The sequence below is a fragment of the Colias eurytheme genome, chromosome 19, assembly GCF_061535395.1.
Source record: "Colias eurytheme isolate Ceu_HAF_F1 chromosome 19, ilColEury1 Martin Lab GWU primary, whole genome shotgun sequence".
Taxonomy (NCBI): Eukaryota; Metazoa; Arthropoda; class Insecta; order Lepidoptera; family Pieridae; genus Colias; species Colias eurytheme.
In genome coordinates, this window is record NC_142998.1 from 1,477,503 (window position 1) to 1,496,827 (window position 19,325).

Sequence of the window (19,325 nt, forward strand, 5' to 3'; positions counted from 1 at the left end):
TGAGCGAATTCTGGTACCAGCTTCTTCTGCTTCCCGTCCTTCCCTGTCAATTTTCGAAATTAGTCCTTGGCTTGAAAATTGTACAATTTACTATGTGTGTTAGACAAAAATACATGTAGCAACTTATTTGTAATCCAGCAGGTTAAGTGGATCACTCCGTAAGTAAGCGGCTATTATTATGGTAGTTTATTTATATATATTATATACTTATACAGGGTGTCCCAAAAGGTTACGTAGCTAGGAAGAGGGGTGATAGGGGTGGTCATGAGAGTCACCAGAAAAATAATAAAAAAATTCCCCTCTGGGTATTAAAAAAATAACAGGCATTTATAAAAAAAATTAAAATTTTATACCTTGTGAGGCGATTTTGCCCCCGATGACCTACAATTATTGGTATATTTAAAAAAAATTGCTGTTATGCTATCGTCAATAACCCCTTTTCAAATTGAAATAAGAAAAACAATACATATCTAACCAATATTTTAAAGAAAATTAAGTTTTTGTCCAATCAAGGACTTAGTAATTACGATTTCACTCAACTTCCTCTAAGTGTACTGAAAAAAAAAGGACTATGCAACTCCGGCAAGTAACTTAAAAAGTTAGGTAATTTTATTGCAATTCCAAAATGGTATAACACTTACTTGAAAAATTCTTATTAGGATATGTAAAGATAATTTTCGGGAACAATACCCCAGCAGAACAAAACATACCAATAAAACAATAGTCTCAAACTCGTACGCAAATAGTACATTTTTAAATGTCTATTCTGTTCTTTAAAACTTAAAAAGATAAATAATATTTTATTGCAATGGTTTTAATTGAAACTCAAAAATAAAACAAAATCGTAATTATTTATTTAAACAAAATTCTCGAAATGTCTACCACCAACATAAATACACGCCCTACATCGTTTTAAAAATGAGCGGGAGATATGGCGGGCAAATCTTCTATTGTTTATTGATTCCGCGGCCTCTGTAATCCTCGCCCTCAAGTCAGCCAAGTCCCTGATGGGTTTTCCGTAAACTTTTTCTTTTATAGCACCCCAGTAAAAAAAATCTAACGGGTTTAAATCCGGTGAACGAGCTGGCCACGCTATAGCACCGGCCCTTCCCATCCACCTACCAGGGTATTCTTCATCTAGGAAATCCCTTACAGGACGTGCAAAATGTGCTGGGCACCCATCATGCTGGAACCACATATTCCTCATTGTTTCTAGCGGCACATCTTCCAATAGATTTGGTAATTCGTTTTGTAAGAAGTGTAAGTACGCCTCTCCAGTCAGTGTCTCAGGTAGCTCAAAGGGTCTTATTATTAATTTACCATTTAGTATTCCGGTCCACATGTTCACTTTAAAACGATATTGGGACCGATCTTCTCTAAGTAGGTGGGGATTTTCTACGTGCCACTCGTGCAAATTGTGTAGGTTCATGTATCCGTCCTTTTTAAAAGTAGACTCGTCGGACCACAGTATTTTATTAAAAAATTGAGGGTCCTCCCTATGCATGCGCAACATCCTACGACAAAATGCAAGTCTCGCAGGATAATCGCGTGGTAACAGACCCAACGTGAACCACCAAACTTGTTTAGTTTGGTTACATTGTTATTGGTATGTTTTGTTCTGCTGGGGTATTGTTCCCGAAAATTATCTTTACATATCCTAATAAGAATTTTTCAAGTAAGTGTTATACCATTTTGGAATTGCAATAAAATTACCTAACTTTTTAAGTTACTCGCCGGAGTTGCATAGTACTTTTTTTTTCAGTACACTTAGAGGAAGTTGAGTGAAATCGTAATTACTAAGTCCTTGATTGGACAAAAACTTAATTTTCTTTAAAATATTGGTTAGATATGTATTGTTTTTCTTATTTCAATTTGAAAAGGGGTTATTGACGATAGCATAACAGCAATTTTTTTTAAATATACCAATAATTGTAGGTCATCGGGGGCAAAATCGCCTCACAAGGTATAAAATTTTAATTTTTTTTATAAATGCCTTTTATTTTTTTAATACCCAGAGGGGAATTTTTTTTTTATTTTTCTGGTGACTCTCATGACCACCCCTATCACCCCTCTTCCTAGCTACGTAACCTTTTGGGACACCCTGTATATGATTATTAAAAAATGCTGCACCTAATCATATATTATTATTTATAATTATATGCAATTATATATAATTGTATATGATTATATATAATCATTAAAAAATTCTGCATCTAATTATATATTATTATTTATTATTTATATTTAAACTATACTAAATATAAATAATATTTAATTTTAGTTCATATTTTAAAATAAATATATGTAAAAATGATGTGGGCTATAACAGCGGTCACCCATCCAACTACTTATCTCGCTCAAAGCTGCTTACTTTTGGTGATATTCGTGCACCTTTAAGTTCCCGTCTGCTGAGCTGCTATCTTATGTGACAATGACTCTATGAAGTACATAACGTATCAAATCAGTTTATCAAAAATTTGATACAAAAATTAATTTCATAATATATCTTGATGGGCTTTAATTATTCATTTTACCAAATCTCATTATTACATCACATTTATTTGAATAATAACGTCAATAATGATATTAATTTTAGGCAGGAGCAAAAAAGACCAAAACATCCCATAGGAATTGTTTCATGTTGTATGTGACCAGTCTTCCGAATTAAGAGCTTTCGGTAGGTATTTAAATAATATTGGAAGGTATGGAGGAAAAACCAAAATTACTGAATGCTATTTTTTATTGTCTAAAACAAAATTACATTATAGTTAGCTATCATTACAACTGCTTACAGAAAGTCTTACAAAACATCATACTCATTTCCTCTAAACTTGAAAATATCATTAGTGTAAACATGTAATTTTGTAATTCATTAGCATTGCGTTCCGGATTGCTCGAGTTTCAAGTTTCCAACTTTTAATTGATTATCAATGTTGCAGATGAAAGGTGCTTTAACGCTGTGATATTGATTCTTTCCCGAAAAGATGCAACCTTGCCGCGATACGCTTGCAAGATTTCCGAAATCGCGATCCCACAGTATATCGACTGGTTCCAACTTAAGATGCTGACCATTTCCGATAAACATGTCTAATTTTTCCTCCACGTATAGTCCCAGCATTTCATATTTTGACTTATCACCCCCATAGTAGTTCTCGGATGATAAAATAGTAACTCCCAGAGCTTGGAAGTATGATTCGTCGCCAAAGAATCGGCTAGAAATCAAGTTAATTTTTTCCGCATCTATGCGTATAGTCTGATTGTTACCAACAAAGATATTTCTAAGAAGCTTGACGTGATTCGCAACTAAGTCGAAAACTGCATTGTCCACCGAAATTATACTGTCTTTTATGGTTATATTTTTTGCTCGCAGCTTACAAGACTCTTCCAGTTTCGAAATATTCTGTTGCTCAATAATTATCTCTTTATGAATTAAATTAGAGCAATTTAAAAATTTGCCCTCTCTTTTAGGAGGATCATTTGATAGGGTCTGCGTCGGCATCGTGGTTGATGTTGAAGTCGGCGTCGTCATCGATCTTGAATTCGTTGTCTGCATCATGGTTGATGTTGAAGTCGGCGTCGTCGTCGATGTTGAATTCGTTGTCGGCATCATGGTTGATGTTGAAGTCGGCGTCGGCGTCGATGTTGAATTCGTTGTCGGCATCATGGTTGATGTTGAAGTCGGCGTCGTCGTCGATGTTGAAGTCGGCGTCGACGTTGAAGTTGGCGTCGGCATCGTTGTTGACGTTGAAGTTGGCGTCGGCATCGTTGTCGACGTTGAAGTTGGCGTCGGGATCGTCGTCGACAACTCCTTTTGAACCGGTGGCATTCCAGTCTCTGGAAAAACAAAAAATTCAATAAATTAAATTATGCATATCTCATTTCAAAACAATAATAATCAGTAGAATAAATTTAAAAAAAGCAGTGTTAAAATAATAATCAGAATTATTTCACAATTGTTATTTAATATTCCGTAATAAAATTTTCTAACTTGGCTTGATGTGTCTCATTATAGTTTGATATGTCCATATATAATTTTTGATATGGCTCAATAATTTCCGATTATTATTTCATTTTTCAGCATTATGCGTATTGTGTTGCTGACTCCAACAAACAAGAATCTAAGAAGCTTAACGTGATTGGCAATTAAGTAGAGAGTTTTTTGGTCTATCGAAATTATACTGTCTTCAATTATTATACTTTTTGCTTGCAGCTTACTAGAGATTTCCAGATCCTCAGTTATCCGTTCACTTTTGATTGTGTTTTCATAAGTCAAATGAGGGTGTAAAATGTTCATTCCATTAGGAGGAAAAATTGGTAGCATCTTTGACATTGAAGTCAACGCCGGAATTGTCGTTTCAAGCGGTTGCTTTTCAATAACTGGAAAAACAAAAAATTTAATAAATTAAATTAAGCATACTTTAATATCTCATTTCAAAACAATAATAATCAGTAAAATGAATTAAAAAAAGATAGTGTTAAAATAATATTCAGAAATATTTCACAATTGTTATTTAATATCCAGTAGAAAAATTTTCTAACATGGCTTGATGTGTCTAATTATGGCCTAATATGTCCATGTATAATTTTTGATATGGCTCAATATAAAAATTGTCCATACTAAAACTTATGCGATGTCTTGAAGTTCAAACGCCTTCAAGCCCATAATTTCCGATTATTATTTCATTTTTCAGCATGATATAAATTTTACATACTGCATACTACATACTGCCTTTACACTAAGGACATACATTAAAATATTTAAAAAAAATTAACTAATCGATAGTGATCGTTAGAAACAATAAATATTTTGGAAGCGTTTAATAAACACAATTAATACTAAACATGTAATTTTGTAATTCATTAGCATTGCGTTCCGGATTGCTCGAGTTTCAAGTTTTCAACTTTTAATTGATTATCAATGTTGCAGATGAAAGGTGCTTTAACGCTGTGATATTGATTCTTTCCCGAAAAGATGCAACCTTGCCGCGATACGCTTGCAAGATTTCCGAAATCACGATCCCACAGTATATCGACTGGTTCCAACTTAAGATGCTGACCATTTCCGATAAACATGTCTAATTTTTCCTCCACGTATAGTCCCAGCATTTCATATTTTGACTTATCACCCCCATAGTAGTTCTCGGATGATAAAATAGTAACTCCCAGAGCTTGGAAGTATGATTCGTCGCCAAAGAATCGGTTAGAAATCAAGTTAATTTTTTCCGCATCTATGCGTATAGTCTGATTGTTACCAACAAAGATAGTTCTAAGAAGCTTGACGTGATTCGCAACTAAGTCGAAAACTGCATTGTCCACCGAAATTATACCGTCTTTTATGGTTATATTTTTTGCTCGCAGCTTACAAGACTCTTCCAGTTTCGAAATATTCTGTTGCTCAATAATTATCTCTTTATGAATTAAATTAGAGCAATTTAAAAATTTGCCCTCTCTTTTAGGAGGATCATTTGATAGGGTCTGCGTCGGCATCGTGGTTGATGTTGAAGTCGGCGTCGTCATCGATCTTGAATTCGTTGTCTGCATCATAGTTGATGTTGAAGTCGGCGTCGTCGTCGATGTTGAATTCGTTGTCGGCATCATGGTTGATGTTGAAGTCGGCGTCGTCGTCGATGTTGAAGTCGGCGTCGACGTTGAAGTTGGCGTCGGCATCGTTGTTGACGTTGAAGTTGGCGTCGGCATCGTTGTCGACGTTGAAGTTGGCGTCGGGATCGTCGTCGACAACTCCTTTTGAACCGGTGGCATTCCAGTCTCTGGAAAAACAAAAAATTCAATAAATTAAATTATGCATATCTCATTTCAAAACAATAATAATCAGTAGAATAAATTTTAAAAAAGCAGTGTTAAAATAATAATCAGAATTATTTCACAATTGTTATTTAATATTCCGTAATAAAATTTTCTAACTTGGCTTGATGTGTCTCATTATAGTTTGATATGTCCATATATAATTTTTGATATGGCTCAATAATTTCCGATTATTATTTCATTTTTCAGCATTATGCGTATTGTGTTGCTGACTCCAACAAACAAGAATCTAAGAAGCTTAACGTGATTGGCAATTAAGTAGAGAGTTTTTTGGTCTATCGAAATTATACTGTCTTCAATTATTATACTTTTTGCTTGCAGCTTACTAGAGATTTCCAGATCCTCAGTTATCCGTTCACTTTTGATTGTGTTTTCATAAGTCAAATGAGGGTGTAAAATGTTCATTCCATTAGGAGGAAAAATTGGTAGCATCTTTGACATTGAAGTCAACGCCGGAATTGTTGTTTCAAGCGGTTGCTTTTCAATAACTGGAAAAACAAAAAATTTAATAAATTAAATTAAGCATACTTTAATATCTCATTTCAAAACAATAATAATCAGTAAAATGAATTAAAAAAAGATAGTGTTAAAATAATATTCAGAAATATTTCACAATTGTTATTTAATATCCCGTAGAAAAATTTTCTAACATGGCTTGATGTGTCTAATTATGGCCTAATATGTCCATGTATAATTTTTGATATGGCTCAATATAAAAATTGTCCATACTAAAACTTATGCGATGTCTTGAAGTTCAAACGCCTTCAAGCCCATAATTTCCGATTATTATTTCATTTTTCAGCATGATATAAATTTTACATACTGCATACTACATACTGCCTTTACACTAAGGACATACATTAAAATATTTAAAAAAAATTAACTAATCGATAGTGATCGTTAGAAACAATAAATATTTTGGAAGCGTTTAATAAACACAATTAATACTAAACATGTAATTTTGTAATTCATTAGCATTGCGTTCCGGATTGCTCGAGTTTCAAGTTTTCAACTTTTAATTGATTATCAATGTTGCAGATGAAAGGTGCTTTAACGCTGTGATATTGATTCTTTCCCGAAAAGATGCAACCTTGCCGCGATACGCTTGCAAGATTTCCGAAATCGCGATCCCACAGTATATCGACTGGTTCCAACTTAAGATGCTGACCATTTCCGATAAACATGTCTAATTTTTCCTCCACGTATAGTCCCAGCATTTCATATTTTGACTTATCACCCCCATAGTAGTTCTCGGATGATAAAATATTAACTCCCAGAGCTTGGAAGTATGATTCGTCGCCAAAGAATCGGTTAGAAATCAAGTTAATTTTTTCCGCATCTATGCGTATAGTCTGTTACCAACAAGGATAGTTCTAAGAAGCTTGACGTGATTCGCAACTAAGTCGAAAACTGCATTGTCCACCGAAATTATACTGTCTTTTATGGTTATATTTTTTGCTCGCAGCTTACAAGACTCTTCCAGTTTCGAAATATTCTGTTGCTCAATAATTATCTCTTTATGAATTAAATTAGAGCAATTTAAAAATTTGCCCTCTCTATTAGGAGGATCATTTGATAGGGTCTGCGTCGGCATCGTGGTTGATGTTGAAGTCGGCGTCGTCATCGATCTTGAATTCGTTGTCTGCATCATGGTTGATGTTGAAGACGTCGTCGTCGATGTTGAATTCGTTGTCGGCATCATGGTTGATGTTGAAGTCGGCGTCGGCGTCGATGTTGAATTCGTTGTCGGCATCATGGTTGATGTTGAAGTCGGCGTCGTCGTCGATGTTGAAGTCGGCGTCGACGTTGAAGTTGGCGTCGGCATCGTTGTTGACGTTGAAGTTGGCGTCGGCATCGTTGTCGACGTTGAAGTTGGCGTCGGGATCGTCGTCGACAACTCCTTTTGAACCGGTGGCATTCCAGTCTCTGGAAAAACAAAAAATTCAATAAATTAAATTATGCATATCTCATTTCAAAACAATAATAATCAGTAGAATAAATTTTAAAAAAGCAGTGTTAAAATAATAATCAGAATTATTTCACAATTGTTATTTAATATTCCGTAATAAAATTTTCTAACTTGGCTTGATGTGTCTCATTATAGTTTGATATGTCCATATATAATTTTTGATATGGCTCAATAATTTCCGATTATTATTTCATTTTTCAGCATTATGCGTATTGTGTTGCTGACTCCAACAAACAAGAATCTAAGAAGCTTAACGTGATTGGCAATTAAGTAGAGAGTTTTTTGGTCTATCGAAATTATACTGTCTTCAATTATTATACTTTTTGCTTGCAGCTTACTAGAGATTTCCAGATCCACAGTTATCCGTTCGCTTTTGATTGTATTTTCATAAGTCAAATGAGGGTGTAAAATGTTCATTCCATTAGGAGGAAAAATTGGTAGCATCTTTGACATTGAAGTCAACGCCGGAATTGTCGTTTCAAGCGGTTGCTTTTCAATAACTGGAAAAACAAAAAATCTAATAAATTAAATTAAGCATACTTTAATATCTCATTTCAAAACAATAATAATCAGTAAAATGAATTAAAAAAAGATAGTGTTAAAATAATATTCAGAAATATTTCACAATTGTTATTTAATATCCCGTAGAAAAATTTTCTAACATGGCTTGATGTGTCTAAATATGGCCTAATATGTCCATGTATAATTTTTGATATGGCTCATTATAAAAATTGTCCATACTAAAACTTATGCGACGTCTTGAAGTTCAAACGCCTTCAAGCCCATAATTTCCGATTATTATTTCATTTTTCAGCATGATATAAATTTTACATACTGCATACTACATACTGCCTTTACACTAAGGACATACATTAAAATATTTATAAAAAATTAACTAATCGATAGTGATCGTTTGAAACAATAAATATTTTGGAAGCGTTTAATAAACACAATTAATACTAAACATGTAATTTTGTAATTCATTAGCATTGCGTTCCGGATTGCTCGAGTTTCAAGTTTTCAACTTTTAATTGATTATCAATGTTGCAGATGAAAGGTGCTTTAACGCTGTGATATTGATTCTTTCCCGAAAAGATGCAACCTTGCCGCGATACGCTTGCAAGATTTCCGAAATCGCGATCCCACAGTATATCGACTGGTTCCAACTTAAGATGCTGACCATTTCCGATAAACATGTCTAATTTTTCCTCCACGTATAGTCCCAGCATTTCATATTTTGACTTATCACCCCCATAGTAGTTCTCGGATGATAAAATAGTAACTCCCAGAGCTTGGAAGTATGATTCGTCGCCAAAGAATCGGTTAGAAATCAAGTTAATTTTTTCCGCATCTATGCGTATAGTCTGATTGTTACCAACAAAGATAGTTCTAAGAAGCTTGACGTGATTCGCAACTAAGTCGAAAACTGCATTGTCCACCGAAATTATACTGTCTTTTATGGTTATATTTTTTGCTCGCAGCTTACAAGACTCTTCCAGTTTCGAAATATTCTGTTGCCCAATAATTATCTCTTTATGAATTAAATTAGAGCAATTTAAAAATTTGCCCTCTCTTTTAGGAGGATCATTTGATAGGGTCTGCGTCTGCATCGTGGTTGATGTTGAAGTCGGCGTCGTCATCGATCTTGAATTCGTTGTCTGCATCATGGTTGATGTTGAAGACGTCGTCGTCGATGTTGAATTCGTTGTCGGCATCATGGTTGATGTTGAAGTCGGCGTCGGCGTCGATGTTGAATTCGTTGTCGGCATCATGGTTGATGTTGAAGTCGGCGTCGTCGTCGATGTTGAAGTCGGCGTCGACGTTGAAGTTGGCGTCGGCATCGTTGTTGACGTTGAAGTTGGCGTCGGCATCGTTGTCGACGTTGAAGTTGGCGTCGGGATCGTCGTCGACAACTCCTTTTGAACCGGTGGCATTCCAGTCTCTGGAAAAACAAAAAATTCAATAAATTAAATTATGCATATCTCATTTCAAAACAATAATAATCAGTAGAATAAATTTAAAAAAAGCAGTGTTAAAATAATAATCAGAATTATTTCACAATTGTTATTTAATATTCCGTAATAAAATTTTCTAACTTGGCTTGATGTGTCTCATTATAGTTTGATATGTCCATATATAATTTTTGATATGGCTCAATAATTTCCGATTATTATTTCATTTTTCAGCATTATGCGTATTGTGTTGCTGACTCCAACAAACAAGAATCTAAGAAGCTTAACGTGATTGGCAATTAAGTAGAGAGTTTTTTGGTCTATCGAAATTATACTGTCTTCAATTATTATACTTTTTGCTTGCAGCTTACTAGAGATTTCCAGATCCACAGTTATCCGTTCGCTTTTGATTGTATTTTCATAAGTCAAATGAGGGTGTAAAATGTTCATTCCATTAGGAGGAAAAATTGGTAGCATCTTTGACATTGAAGTCAACGCCGGAATTGTCGTTTCAAGCGGTTGCTTTTCAATAACTGGAAAAACAAAAAATCTAATAAATTAAATTAAGCATACTTTAATATCTCATTTCAAAACAATAATAATCAGTAAAATGAATTAAAAAAAGATAGTGTTAAAATAATATTCAGAAATATTTCACAATTGTTATTTAATATCCCGTAGAAAAATTTTCTAACATGGCTTGATGTGTCTAATTATGGCCTAATATGTCCATGTATAATTTTTGATATGGCTCAATATAAAAATTGTCCATACTAAAACTTATGCGATGTCTTGAAGTTCAAACGCCTTCAAGCCCATAATTTCCGATTATTATTTCATTTTTCAGCATGATATAAATTTTACATACTGCATACTACATACTGCCTTTACACTAAGGACATACATTAAAATATTTAAAAAAAATTAACTAATCGATAGTGATCGTTAGAAACAATAAATATTTTGGAAGCGTTTAATAAACACAATTAATACTAAACATGTAATTTTGTAATTCATTAGCATTGCGTTCCGGATTGCTCGAGTTTCAAGTTTTCAACTTTAAATTGATTATCAATGTTGCAGATGAAAGGTGCTTTAACGCTGTGATATTGATTCTTTCCCGAAAAGATGCAACCTTGCCGCGATACGCTTGCAAGATTTCCGAAATCGCGATCCCACAGTATATCGACTGGTTCCAACTTAAGATGCTGACCATTTCCGATAAACATGTCTAATTTTTCCTCCACGTATAGTCCCAGCATTTCATATTTTGACTTATCACCCCCATAGTAGTTCTCGGATGATAAAATAGTAACTCCCAGAGCTTGGAAGTATGATTCGTCGCCAAAGAATCGGTTAGAAATCAAGTTAATTTTTTCCGCATCTATGCGTATAGTCTGATTGTTACCAACAAAGATAGTTCTAAGAAGCTTGACGTGATTCGCAACTAAGTCGAAAACTGCATTGTCCACCGAAATTATACTGTCTTTTATGGTTATATTTTTTGCTCGCAGCTTACAAGACTCTTCCAGTTTCGAAATATTCTGTTGCCCAATAATTATCTCTTTATGTATTAAATTAGAGCAATTTAAAAATTTGCCCTCTCTTTTAGGAGGATCATTTGATAGGGTCTGCGTCGGCATCGTGGTTGATGTTGAAGTCGGCGTCGTCATCGATCTTGAATTCGTTGTCTGCATCATGGTTGATGTTGAAGACGTCGTCGTCGATGTTGAATTCGTTGTCGGCATCATGGTTGATGTTGAAGTCGGCGTCGGCGTCGATGTTGAATTCGTTGTCGGCATCATGGTTGATGTTGAAGTCGGCGTCGTAGTCGATGTTGAAGTCGGCGTCGACGTTGAAGTTGGCGTCGGCATCGTTGTTGACGTTGAAGTTGGCGTCGGCATCGTTGTCGACGTTGAAGTTGGCGTCGGGATCGTCGTCGACAACTCCTTTTGAACCGGTGGCATTCCAGTCTCTGGAAAAACAAAAAATTCAATAAATTAAATTATGCATATCTCATTTCAAAACAATAATAATCAGTAGAATAAATTTAAAAAAAGCAGTGTTAAAATAATAATCAGAATTATTTCACAATTGTTATTTAATATTCCGTAATAAAATTTTCTAACTTGGCTTGATGTGTCTCATTATAGTTTGATATGTCCATATATAATTTTTGATATGGCTCAATAATTTCCGATTATTATTTCATTTTTCAGCATTATGCGTATTGTGTTGCTGACTCCAACAAACAAGAACCTAAGAAGCTTAACGTGATTGGCAATTAAGTAGAGAGTTTTTTGGTCTATCGAAATTATACTGTCTTCAATTATTATACTTTTTGCTTGCAGCTTACTAGAGATTTCCAGATCCACAGTTATCCGTTCGCTTTTGATTGTATTTTCATAAGTCAAATGAGGGTGTAAAATGTTCATTCCATTAGGAGGAAAAATTGGTAGCATCTTTGACATTGAAGTCAACGCCGGAATTGTCGTTTCAAGCGGTTGCTTTTCAATAACTGGAAAAACAAAAAATCTAATAAATTAAATTAAGCATACTTTAATATCTCATTTCAAAACAATAATAATCAGTAAAATGAATTAAAAAAAGATAGTGTTAAAATAATATTCAGAAATATTTCACAATTGTTATTTAATATCCCGTAGAAAAATTTTCTAACATGGCTTGATGTGTCTAATTATGGCCTAATATGTCCATGTATAATTTTTGATATGGCTCAATATAAAAATTGTCCATACTAAAACTTATGCGATGTCTTGAAGTTCAAACGCCTTCAAGCCCATAATTTCCGATTATTATTTCATTTTTCAGCATGATATAAATTTTACATACTGCATACTACATACTGCCTTTACACTAAGGACATACATTAAAATATTTAAAAAAAATTAACTAATCGATAGTGATCGTTAGAAACAATAAATATTTTGGAAGCGTTTAATAAACACAATTAATACTAAACATGTAATTTTGTAATTCATTAGCATTGCGTTCCGGATTGCTCGAGTTTCAAGTTTTCAACTTTAAATTGATTATCAATGTTGCAGATGAAAGGTGCTTTAACGCTGTGATATTGATTCTTTCCCGAAAAGATGCAACCTTGCCGCGATACGCTTGCAAGATTTCCGAAATCGCGATCCCACAGTATATCGACTGGTTCCAACTTAAGATGCTGACCATTTCCGATAAACATGTCTAATTTTTCCTCCACGTATAGTCCCAGCATTTCATATTTTGACTTATCACCCCCATAGTAGTTCTCGGATGATAAAATAGTAACTCCCAGAGCTTGGAAGTATGATTCGTCGCCAAAGAATCGGTTAGAAATCAAGTTAATTTTTTCCGCATCTATGCGTATAGTCTGATTGTTACCAACAAATATAGTTCTAAGAAGCTTGACGTGATTAGCAACTAAGTCGAAAACGGCATTGTCCACCGAAATTATACTGTCTTTTATGGTTATATTTTTTGCTCGCAGCTTACAAGACTCTTCCAGTTTCGAAATATTCTGTTGCCCAATAATTATCTCTTTATGTATTAAATTAGAGCAATTTAAAAATTTGCCCTCTCTTTTAGGAGGATCTTTTGATAGGGTCTGCGTCGGCATCGTGGTTGATGTTGAAGTCGGCGTCGTCATCGATCTTGAATTCGTTGCCTGCATCATGGTTGATGTTGAAGTCGGCGTCGTCGTCGATGTTGAATTCGTTGTCGGCATCATGGTTGATGTTGAAGTCGGCGTTGGCGTCGATGTTGAATTCGTTGTCGGCATCATGGTTGATGTTGAAGTCGGCGTCGTCGTCGATGTTGAAGTCGGCGTCGACGTTGAAGTTGGCGTCGGCATCGTTGTTGACGTTGAAGTTGGCGTCGGCATCGTTGTCGACGTAGATGCTTCCAACTGATAAAGTTGGAATCATTAACCATAATTTATTTGTGTCTAAGACATTCCATGAACTAGCTGGTTTAGTGGACACAAAAGCTTTGTCTTCATCACTAACATCCAACATGACTTGTTCTTTCAAATCGACTAGTGCTGGAACTTTTAATGTTCCACCACTACACTTTACAATGCAATCTGTGCCAGATATTGGAGTCTGTAGAAAGATACCCTGAGTGTATAAAGTCATTGTTTTGTTTATTGAGATGGGTATTGGGTTTAGTCCTGTGCAGGAAATCACTGCTAGGGTGTCTTCCTTGCTAGCACTTAATTTTATTTTCATAGTTGCACCACCCATACATGCATAACAACCTTTAATTGATAGTTCCTCACCAGAGCAAGTACTTTTTTCTTTTCTAATACTTATTTCCAGGTTCTTAATGGATACTTGAATTTCATATGTTTCTGCAACTGTATTTTTCATTATAACAGTACCATCTGGAAAACTATCTATCATTGCAGAACCATGTAGACTAGGAAGCCTTTGACCTTGTATAGCTTTCTTTATGTTTATTTGATTGTTTGTGACAATTGCATCCCAATTTATATTTTTAATCCTAACAGTACTTTTTGCTATTAATCCGTCAGTCCTCGGATCACAGACACAATAGAAAATCTATTGTGTCTCGGCCCGATCGGGCCGCTCGGTGGTCAATGGGTTAAGCACTTATCAGTTAATCCCAAAGCATCCTCATTTGTTGGACAACGAATTTCACCAATTGAGCCTGAAAATAGCTCAGTGGATTTTTGACAACTTGAATAATATATAGCCTTATCATCCCTAACCAAGCAAAAATCATTATTATTAATTGGTGTTGAATCAGCATTTTTTGACAACTTTAAATTTTCTCCTGAATAGGGCTCTGCTCCTACTAAAGTTGTCTCAAAGTCATTCATACCAGGAAGGTTATGGAATCTAACTTCAATAGATAGGTGTGGAATCCAATTAGGACATTCAAAAACATCATATATGACATCATCTGCATTTAAAAGTTCAACACTATGAAAACTGCAACCATTATCACATCTCATGCAACCATTACCTGCACATCCTCCAGGAGTGGAACAATCAAATAGTGATAATTTATTAATTGTATTTGGAAACATTTCATGTTGCATTTCACTAAAATTCATAAAGGAAGTACATGACCTCCATGAAGGGCAAGCGCCAGACCCTGGACAATGACTATTACTTTCGGGATTCACTTTTGCTTGCACTGTTTTGTATAAGGCATTTTTAGAACAATAGTAGTTATTAGAAAGAACTTTTATTGATACATATCCATTAGTGTTATCATCTTTGTCCATTATATTAATACAAGTGGTTTGACCCACTGGTGGTCCAGAGATTCTTAAAGTTGAAGAAACCTTGCAAACAGCATTATTGAAGCTATCTGAGAAACACTCTTTTTGATCGGAAACCATAGTAGTGCTATCTGAACAAGCATGACTCATGTTTATTCCAAGCATTACAATTAATAAAAAACATATGGATAAGTTGAATCTTTTATTATTACTGTCATAATAATGTGATGGTGCATAAAATCTGAAAGAGTAAACTGATCTTCTAATAAATGGTTTTGGTCTATGTTCTAATGAAGAGGTAGAATCACCATTCTTTACTAGAATGCCACTTAATGCATTTCCTTCCCTCTTTTCTTTCAATAAGCTTTCAAGATCTCCTTCTTCATTTGCTTCCTCTTTTTTGTGTTTAAATGAAAGGAAAATTCTTCCTTTAAATGATCTAATGTTGGGTATTTTAGATTTAATCTTTGGAATTTTTTCTTTGGTCAATTTCAGAATCATTACAATTATAGTTGTAATTAAAATAAATGAGATTATTATGATCAATATTAGTAGTATTTTTTCATCTTGTTTCATGCATGATGGATTTAATAAGTTTTTATGACATAAAAAGCAATCAATTTTCAAACATAAATCAAATGGCTCACATGTTGTAATTTCTCTAGTTATTATTCCTTTATCTCCTTAAACAGTTATTATAGGTTGCATACTACCTTGTAAAATGTTAAAAGGCAAATTTATATCAAGGGAAGTCATTTCATTTTCCTCCTCATAATTGTACCAGATGTGATTACCACCCATATTCACAACTATTTTCCTAACAAGACAGTTACTCTCAAAATGAATTCTAGCATTAGAGCAAGATAAGGAGTGATCACAGTATTTTTGGAAGTATAGAGATTCATGATCATTTATAGGCATGAGAATTGTTCCTTCATCATCAATCAGCATTGCTTCATATCTTATTGTTGTCCATAAAGTAATGAAAGAAGATATTTGCACAATCGAAGGTTTTCCTTTCCGCGCCATCCTTTTTAAAATTACTATATATGTTTTCGAAAGTATTTGATAATTGTTGTTGATGTTAAAGCAAATCTTCGGCGTTAGACATGATAAAAAAGTATATTTAAAGACTCACTGCTTGATACTGATACTTCCTTGATTCAATCCTCACTTGTGAACACTAACACAACACTGATCACACACACAATATGTCCACACGCGAGGTCCAAGGCTACGAAGGACCAAAAAGAGAGATGTATGGGCTGCTGATTGATATGATATGATATCCCATACACTCCTTTAGCTGATAAATTGATAGATTGATAGTTTGATGATGTAAAACAAATTATTGCTTTTGATCACTTTATTGTTGATTGATACTTTAAACTAATGATGATAATATGATATGATTCATATATTGATATATTGAACCATGATTCCGACAACGAATTCAACATCGACGCCGACGCCGACTTCAACATCAACCATGATGCCGACAACGAATTCAACATCGACGACGACGCCGACTTCAACATCAACCATGATGCAGACAACGAATTCAAGATCGATGACGACGCCGACTTCAACATCAACCACGATGCCGACGCAGACCCTATCAAATGATCCTCCTAAAAGAGAGGGCAAATTTTTAAATTGCTCTAATTTAATTCATAAAGATATAATTATTGAGCAACAGAATATTTCGAAACTGGAAGAGTCTTGTAAGCTGCGAGCAAAAAATATAACCATAAAAGACAGTATAATTTCGGTGGACAATGCAGTTTTCGACTTAGTTGCGAATCACGTCAAGCTTCTTAGAACTATCTTTGTTGGTAACAATCAGACTATACGCATAGATGCGGAAAAAATTAACTTGATTTCTAACCGATTCTTTGGCGACGAATCATACTTCCAAGCTCTGGGAGTTACTATTTTATCATCCGAGAACTACTATGGGGGTGATAAGTCAAAATATGAAATGCTGGGACTATACGTGGAGGAAAAATTAGACATGTTTATCGGAAATGGTCAGCATCTTAAGTTGGAACCAGTCGATATACTGTGGGATCGCGATTTCGGAAATCTTGCAAGTGTATCGCGGCAAGGTTGCATCTTTTCGGGAAAGAATCAATATCACAGCGTTAAAGCACCTTTCATCTGCAACATTGATAATCAATTAAAAGTTGAAAACTTGAAACTCGAGCAATCCGGAACGCAATGCTAATGAATTACAAAATTACATGTTTAGTATTAATTGTGTTTATTAAACGCTTCCAAAATATTTATTGTTTCTAACGATCACTATCGATTAGTTAATTTTTTTTAAATATTTTAATGTATGTCCTTAGTGTAAAGGTAGTATGTAGTATGCAGTATGTAAAATTTATATCATGCTGAAAAATGAAATAATAATCGGAAATTATGGGCTTGAAGGCGTTTGAACTTCAAGACATCGCATAAGTTTTAGTATGGACAATTTTTATATTGAGCCATATCAAAAATTATACATGGACATATTAGGACATAATTAGACACATCAAGCCATGTTAGAAAATTTTTCTACGGGATATTAAATAACAATTGTGAAATATTTCTGAATATTATTTTAACACTATCTTTTTTTAATTCATTTTACTGATTATTATTGTTTTGAAATGAGATATTAAAGTATGCTTAATTTAATTTATTAGATTTTTTGTTTTTCCAGTTATTGAAAAGCAACCGCTTGAAACGACAATTCCGGCGTTGACTTCAATGTCAAAGATGCTACCAATTTTTCCTCCTAATGGAATGAACATTTTACACCCTCATTTGACTTATGAAAATACAATCAAAAGCGAACGGATAACTGTGGATCTGGAAATCTCTAGTAAGCTGCAAGCAAAAAGTATAATAATTGAAGACAGTATAATTTCGATAGACCAAAAAACTCTCTACTTAATTGCCAATCACGTTAAGCTTCTTAGATTCTTGTTTGTTGGAGTCAGCAACACAATACGCATAATGCTGAAAAATGAAATAATAATCGGAAATTATTGAGCCATATCAAAAATTATATATGGACATATCAAACTATAATGAGACACATCAAGCCAAGTTAGAAAATTTTATTACGGAATATTAAATAACAATTGTGAAATAATTCTGATTATTATTTTAACACTGCTTTTTTTAAATTTATTCTACTGATTATTATTGTTTTGAAATGAGATATGCATAATTTAATTTATTGAATTTTTTGTTTTTCCAGAGACTGGAATGCCACCGGTTCAAAAGGAGTTGTCGACGACGATCCCGACGCCAACTTCAACGTCGACAACGATGCCGACGCCAACTTCAACGTCAACAACGATGCCGACGCCAACTTCAACGTCGACGCCGACTTCAACATCGACTACGACGCCGACTTCAACATCAACCATGATGCCGACAACGAATTCAACATCGACGCCGACGCCGACTTCAACATCAACCATGATGCCGACAACGAATTCAACATCGACGACGACGTCTTCAACATCAACCATGATGCAGACAACGAATTCAAGATCGATGACGACGCCGACTTCAACATCAACCACGATGCCGACGCAGACCCTATCAAATGATCCTCCTAATAGAGAGGGCAAATTTTTAAATTGCTCTAATTTAATTCATAAAGAGATAATTATTGAGCAACAGAATATTTCGAAACTGGAAGAGTCTTGTAAGCTGCGAGCAAAAAATATAACCATAAAAGACAGTATAATTTCGGTGGACAATGCAGTTTTCGACTTAGTTGCGAATCACGTCAAGCTTCTTAGAACTATCTTTGTTGGTAACAATCAGACTATACGCATAGATGCGGAAAAAATTAACTTGATTTCTAACCGATTCTTTGGCGACGAATCATACTTCCAAGCTCTGGGAGTTACTATTTTATCATCCGAGAACTACTATGGGGGTGATAAGTCAAAATATGAAATGCTGGGACTATACGTGGAGGAAAAATTAGACATGTTTATCGGAAATGGTCAGCATCTTAAGTTGGAACCAGTCGATATACTGTAGGATCGCGATTTCGGAAATCTTGCAAGCGTATCGCGGCAAGGTTGCATCTTTTCGGGAAAGAATCAATATCACAGCGTTAAAGCACCTTTCATCTGCAACATTGATAATCAATTAAAAGTTGAAAACTTGAAACTCGAGCAATCCGGAACGCAATGCTAATGAATTACAAAATTACATGTTTAGTATTAATTGTGTTTATTAAACGCTTCCAAAATATTTATTGTTTCTAACGATCACTATCGATTAGTTAATTTTTTTTAAATATTTT

At 34.5% G+C, this 19,325-nt stretch overlaps 4 protein-coding genes across 5 annotated transcripts in view; 1 reads left to right on the plus strand and 3 right to left on the minus strand.

The window, feature by feature from the left end:
• LOC149899966 (uncharacterized) overlaps positions 1-19,273 on the plus strand; it is a 35,477-nt gene extending 16,204 nt beyond the window's left edge. Inside the window, exons 2-3 of the mRNA XM_090112976.1 lie at positions 17,715-17,876; positions 18,258-19,273. Coding sequence (XP_089969102.1) covers positions 17,762-17,876; positions 18,258-19,057 — 915 coding nt within the window. The 5' untranslated portion in view covers positions 17,715-17,761 and the 3' untranslated portion in view covers positions 19,058-19,273. The remainder of the gene's footprint in view (positions 1-17,714; positions 17,877-18,257) is intronic.
• LOC149899967 (uncharacterized) lies at positions 2,593-8,265 on the minus strand. Its single transcript, XM_090113371.1, has 5 exons — positions 8,131-8,265; positions 7,183-7,749; positions 6,150-6,311; positions 4,216-4,377; positions 2,593-3,834 (listed from the first exon to the last, which is right to left on the minus strand). The coding sequence occupies exons 1-5, from the start codon at positions 8,243-8,245 to the stop codon at positions 2,873-2,875; spliced, it is 1,968 nt and encodes a 655-aa protein (XP_089969497.1). The 5' UTR covers positions 8,246-8,265; the 3' UTR covers positions 2,593-2,872.
• LOC149899968 (uncharacterized) lies at positions 4,861-7,104 on the minus strand. Its single transcript, XM_090113372.1, has one exon. The coding sequence runs from the start codon at positions 5,758-5,760 to the stop codon at positions 4,861-4,863; it is 900 nt and encodes a 299-aa protein (XP_089969498.1). The 5' UTR covers positions 5,761-7,104.
• LOC149899969 (uncharacterized) lies at positions 8,154-12,767 on the minus strand. Of its 2 annotated transcripts, XM_090112973.1 has the most exons (5): positions 12,728-12,767; positions 12,101-12,262; positions 10,116-10,277; positions 8,758-9,734; positions 8,154-8,292 (listed from the first exon to the last, which is right to left on the minus strand). In XM_090112973.1, exons 1-4 carry the CDS (start codon positions 12,750-12,752, stop codon positions 8,776-8,778), a joined length of 1,308 nt encoding a protein of 435 aa, XP_089969099.1. In that variant the 5' UTR covers positions 12,753-12,767; the 3' UTR covers positions 8,154-8,292; positions 8,758-8,775. The 2 variants fall into 2 exon arrangements, with proteins under 2 accessions (XP_089969099.1, XP_089969100.1); XM_090112974.1 differs by lacking the exons at positions 12,101-12,262; positions 12,728-12,767 and adding an exon at positions 10,743-10,794.
• Positions 19,274-19,325: the final 52 nt, after the last annotated feature.

Bases quoted from the DNA above. Each gene is read 5' to 3' on its own strand.
- LOC149899968 (XM_090113372.1), bottom strand. From the start codon at position 5,760: ATGCCACCGGTTCAAAAGGAGTTGTCGACGACGATCCCGACGCCAACT.
- LOC149899969 (XM_090112973.1), bottom strand. From the start codon at position 12,752: ATGCTAATGAATTACAAAATTACAT. The intron at 12,263-12,727 runs GTTTAGTATTAA...TTGTTTTTCCAG, and splicing joins AATGAATTACAAAATTACAT to TTATTGAAAAGCAACCGCTT. The intron at 9,735-10,115 runs GTAAGCTGCAAG...TTGTTTTTCCAG, and splicing joins TGTGGATCTGGAAATCTCTA to AGACTGGAATGCCACCGGTT.
- LOC149899967 (XM_090113371.1), bottom strand. From the start codon at position 8,245: ATGTCAAAGATGCTACCAATTTTTCCTCCTAATGGAATGAACATTTTA. The intron at 7,750-8,130 runs GTAAGCTGCAAG...TTGTTTTTCCAG, and splicing joins TGTGGATCTGGAAATCTCTA to AGACTGGAATGCCACCGGTT. The intron at 4,378-6,149 runs GTAAGCTGCAAG...TTGTTTTTCCAG, and splicing joins TGAGGATCTGGAAATCTCTA to TTATTGAAAAGCAACCGCTT.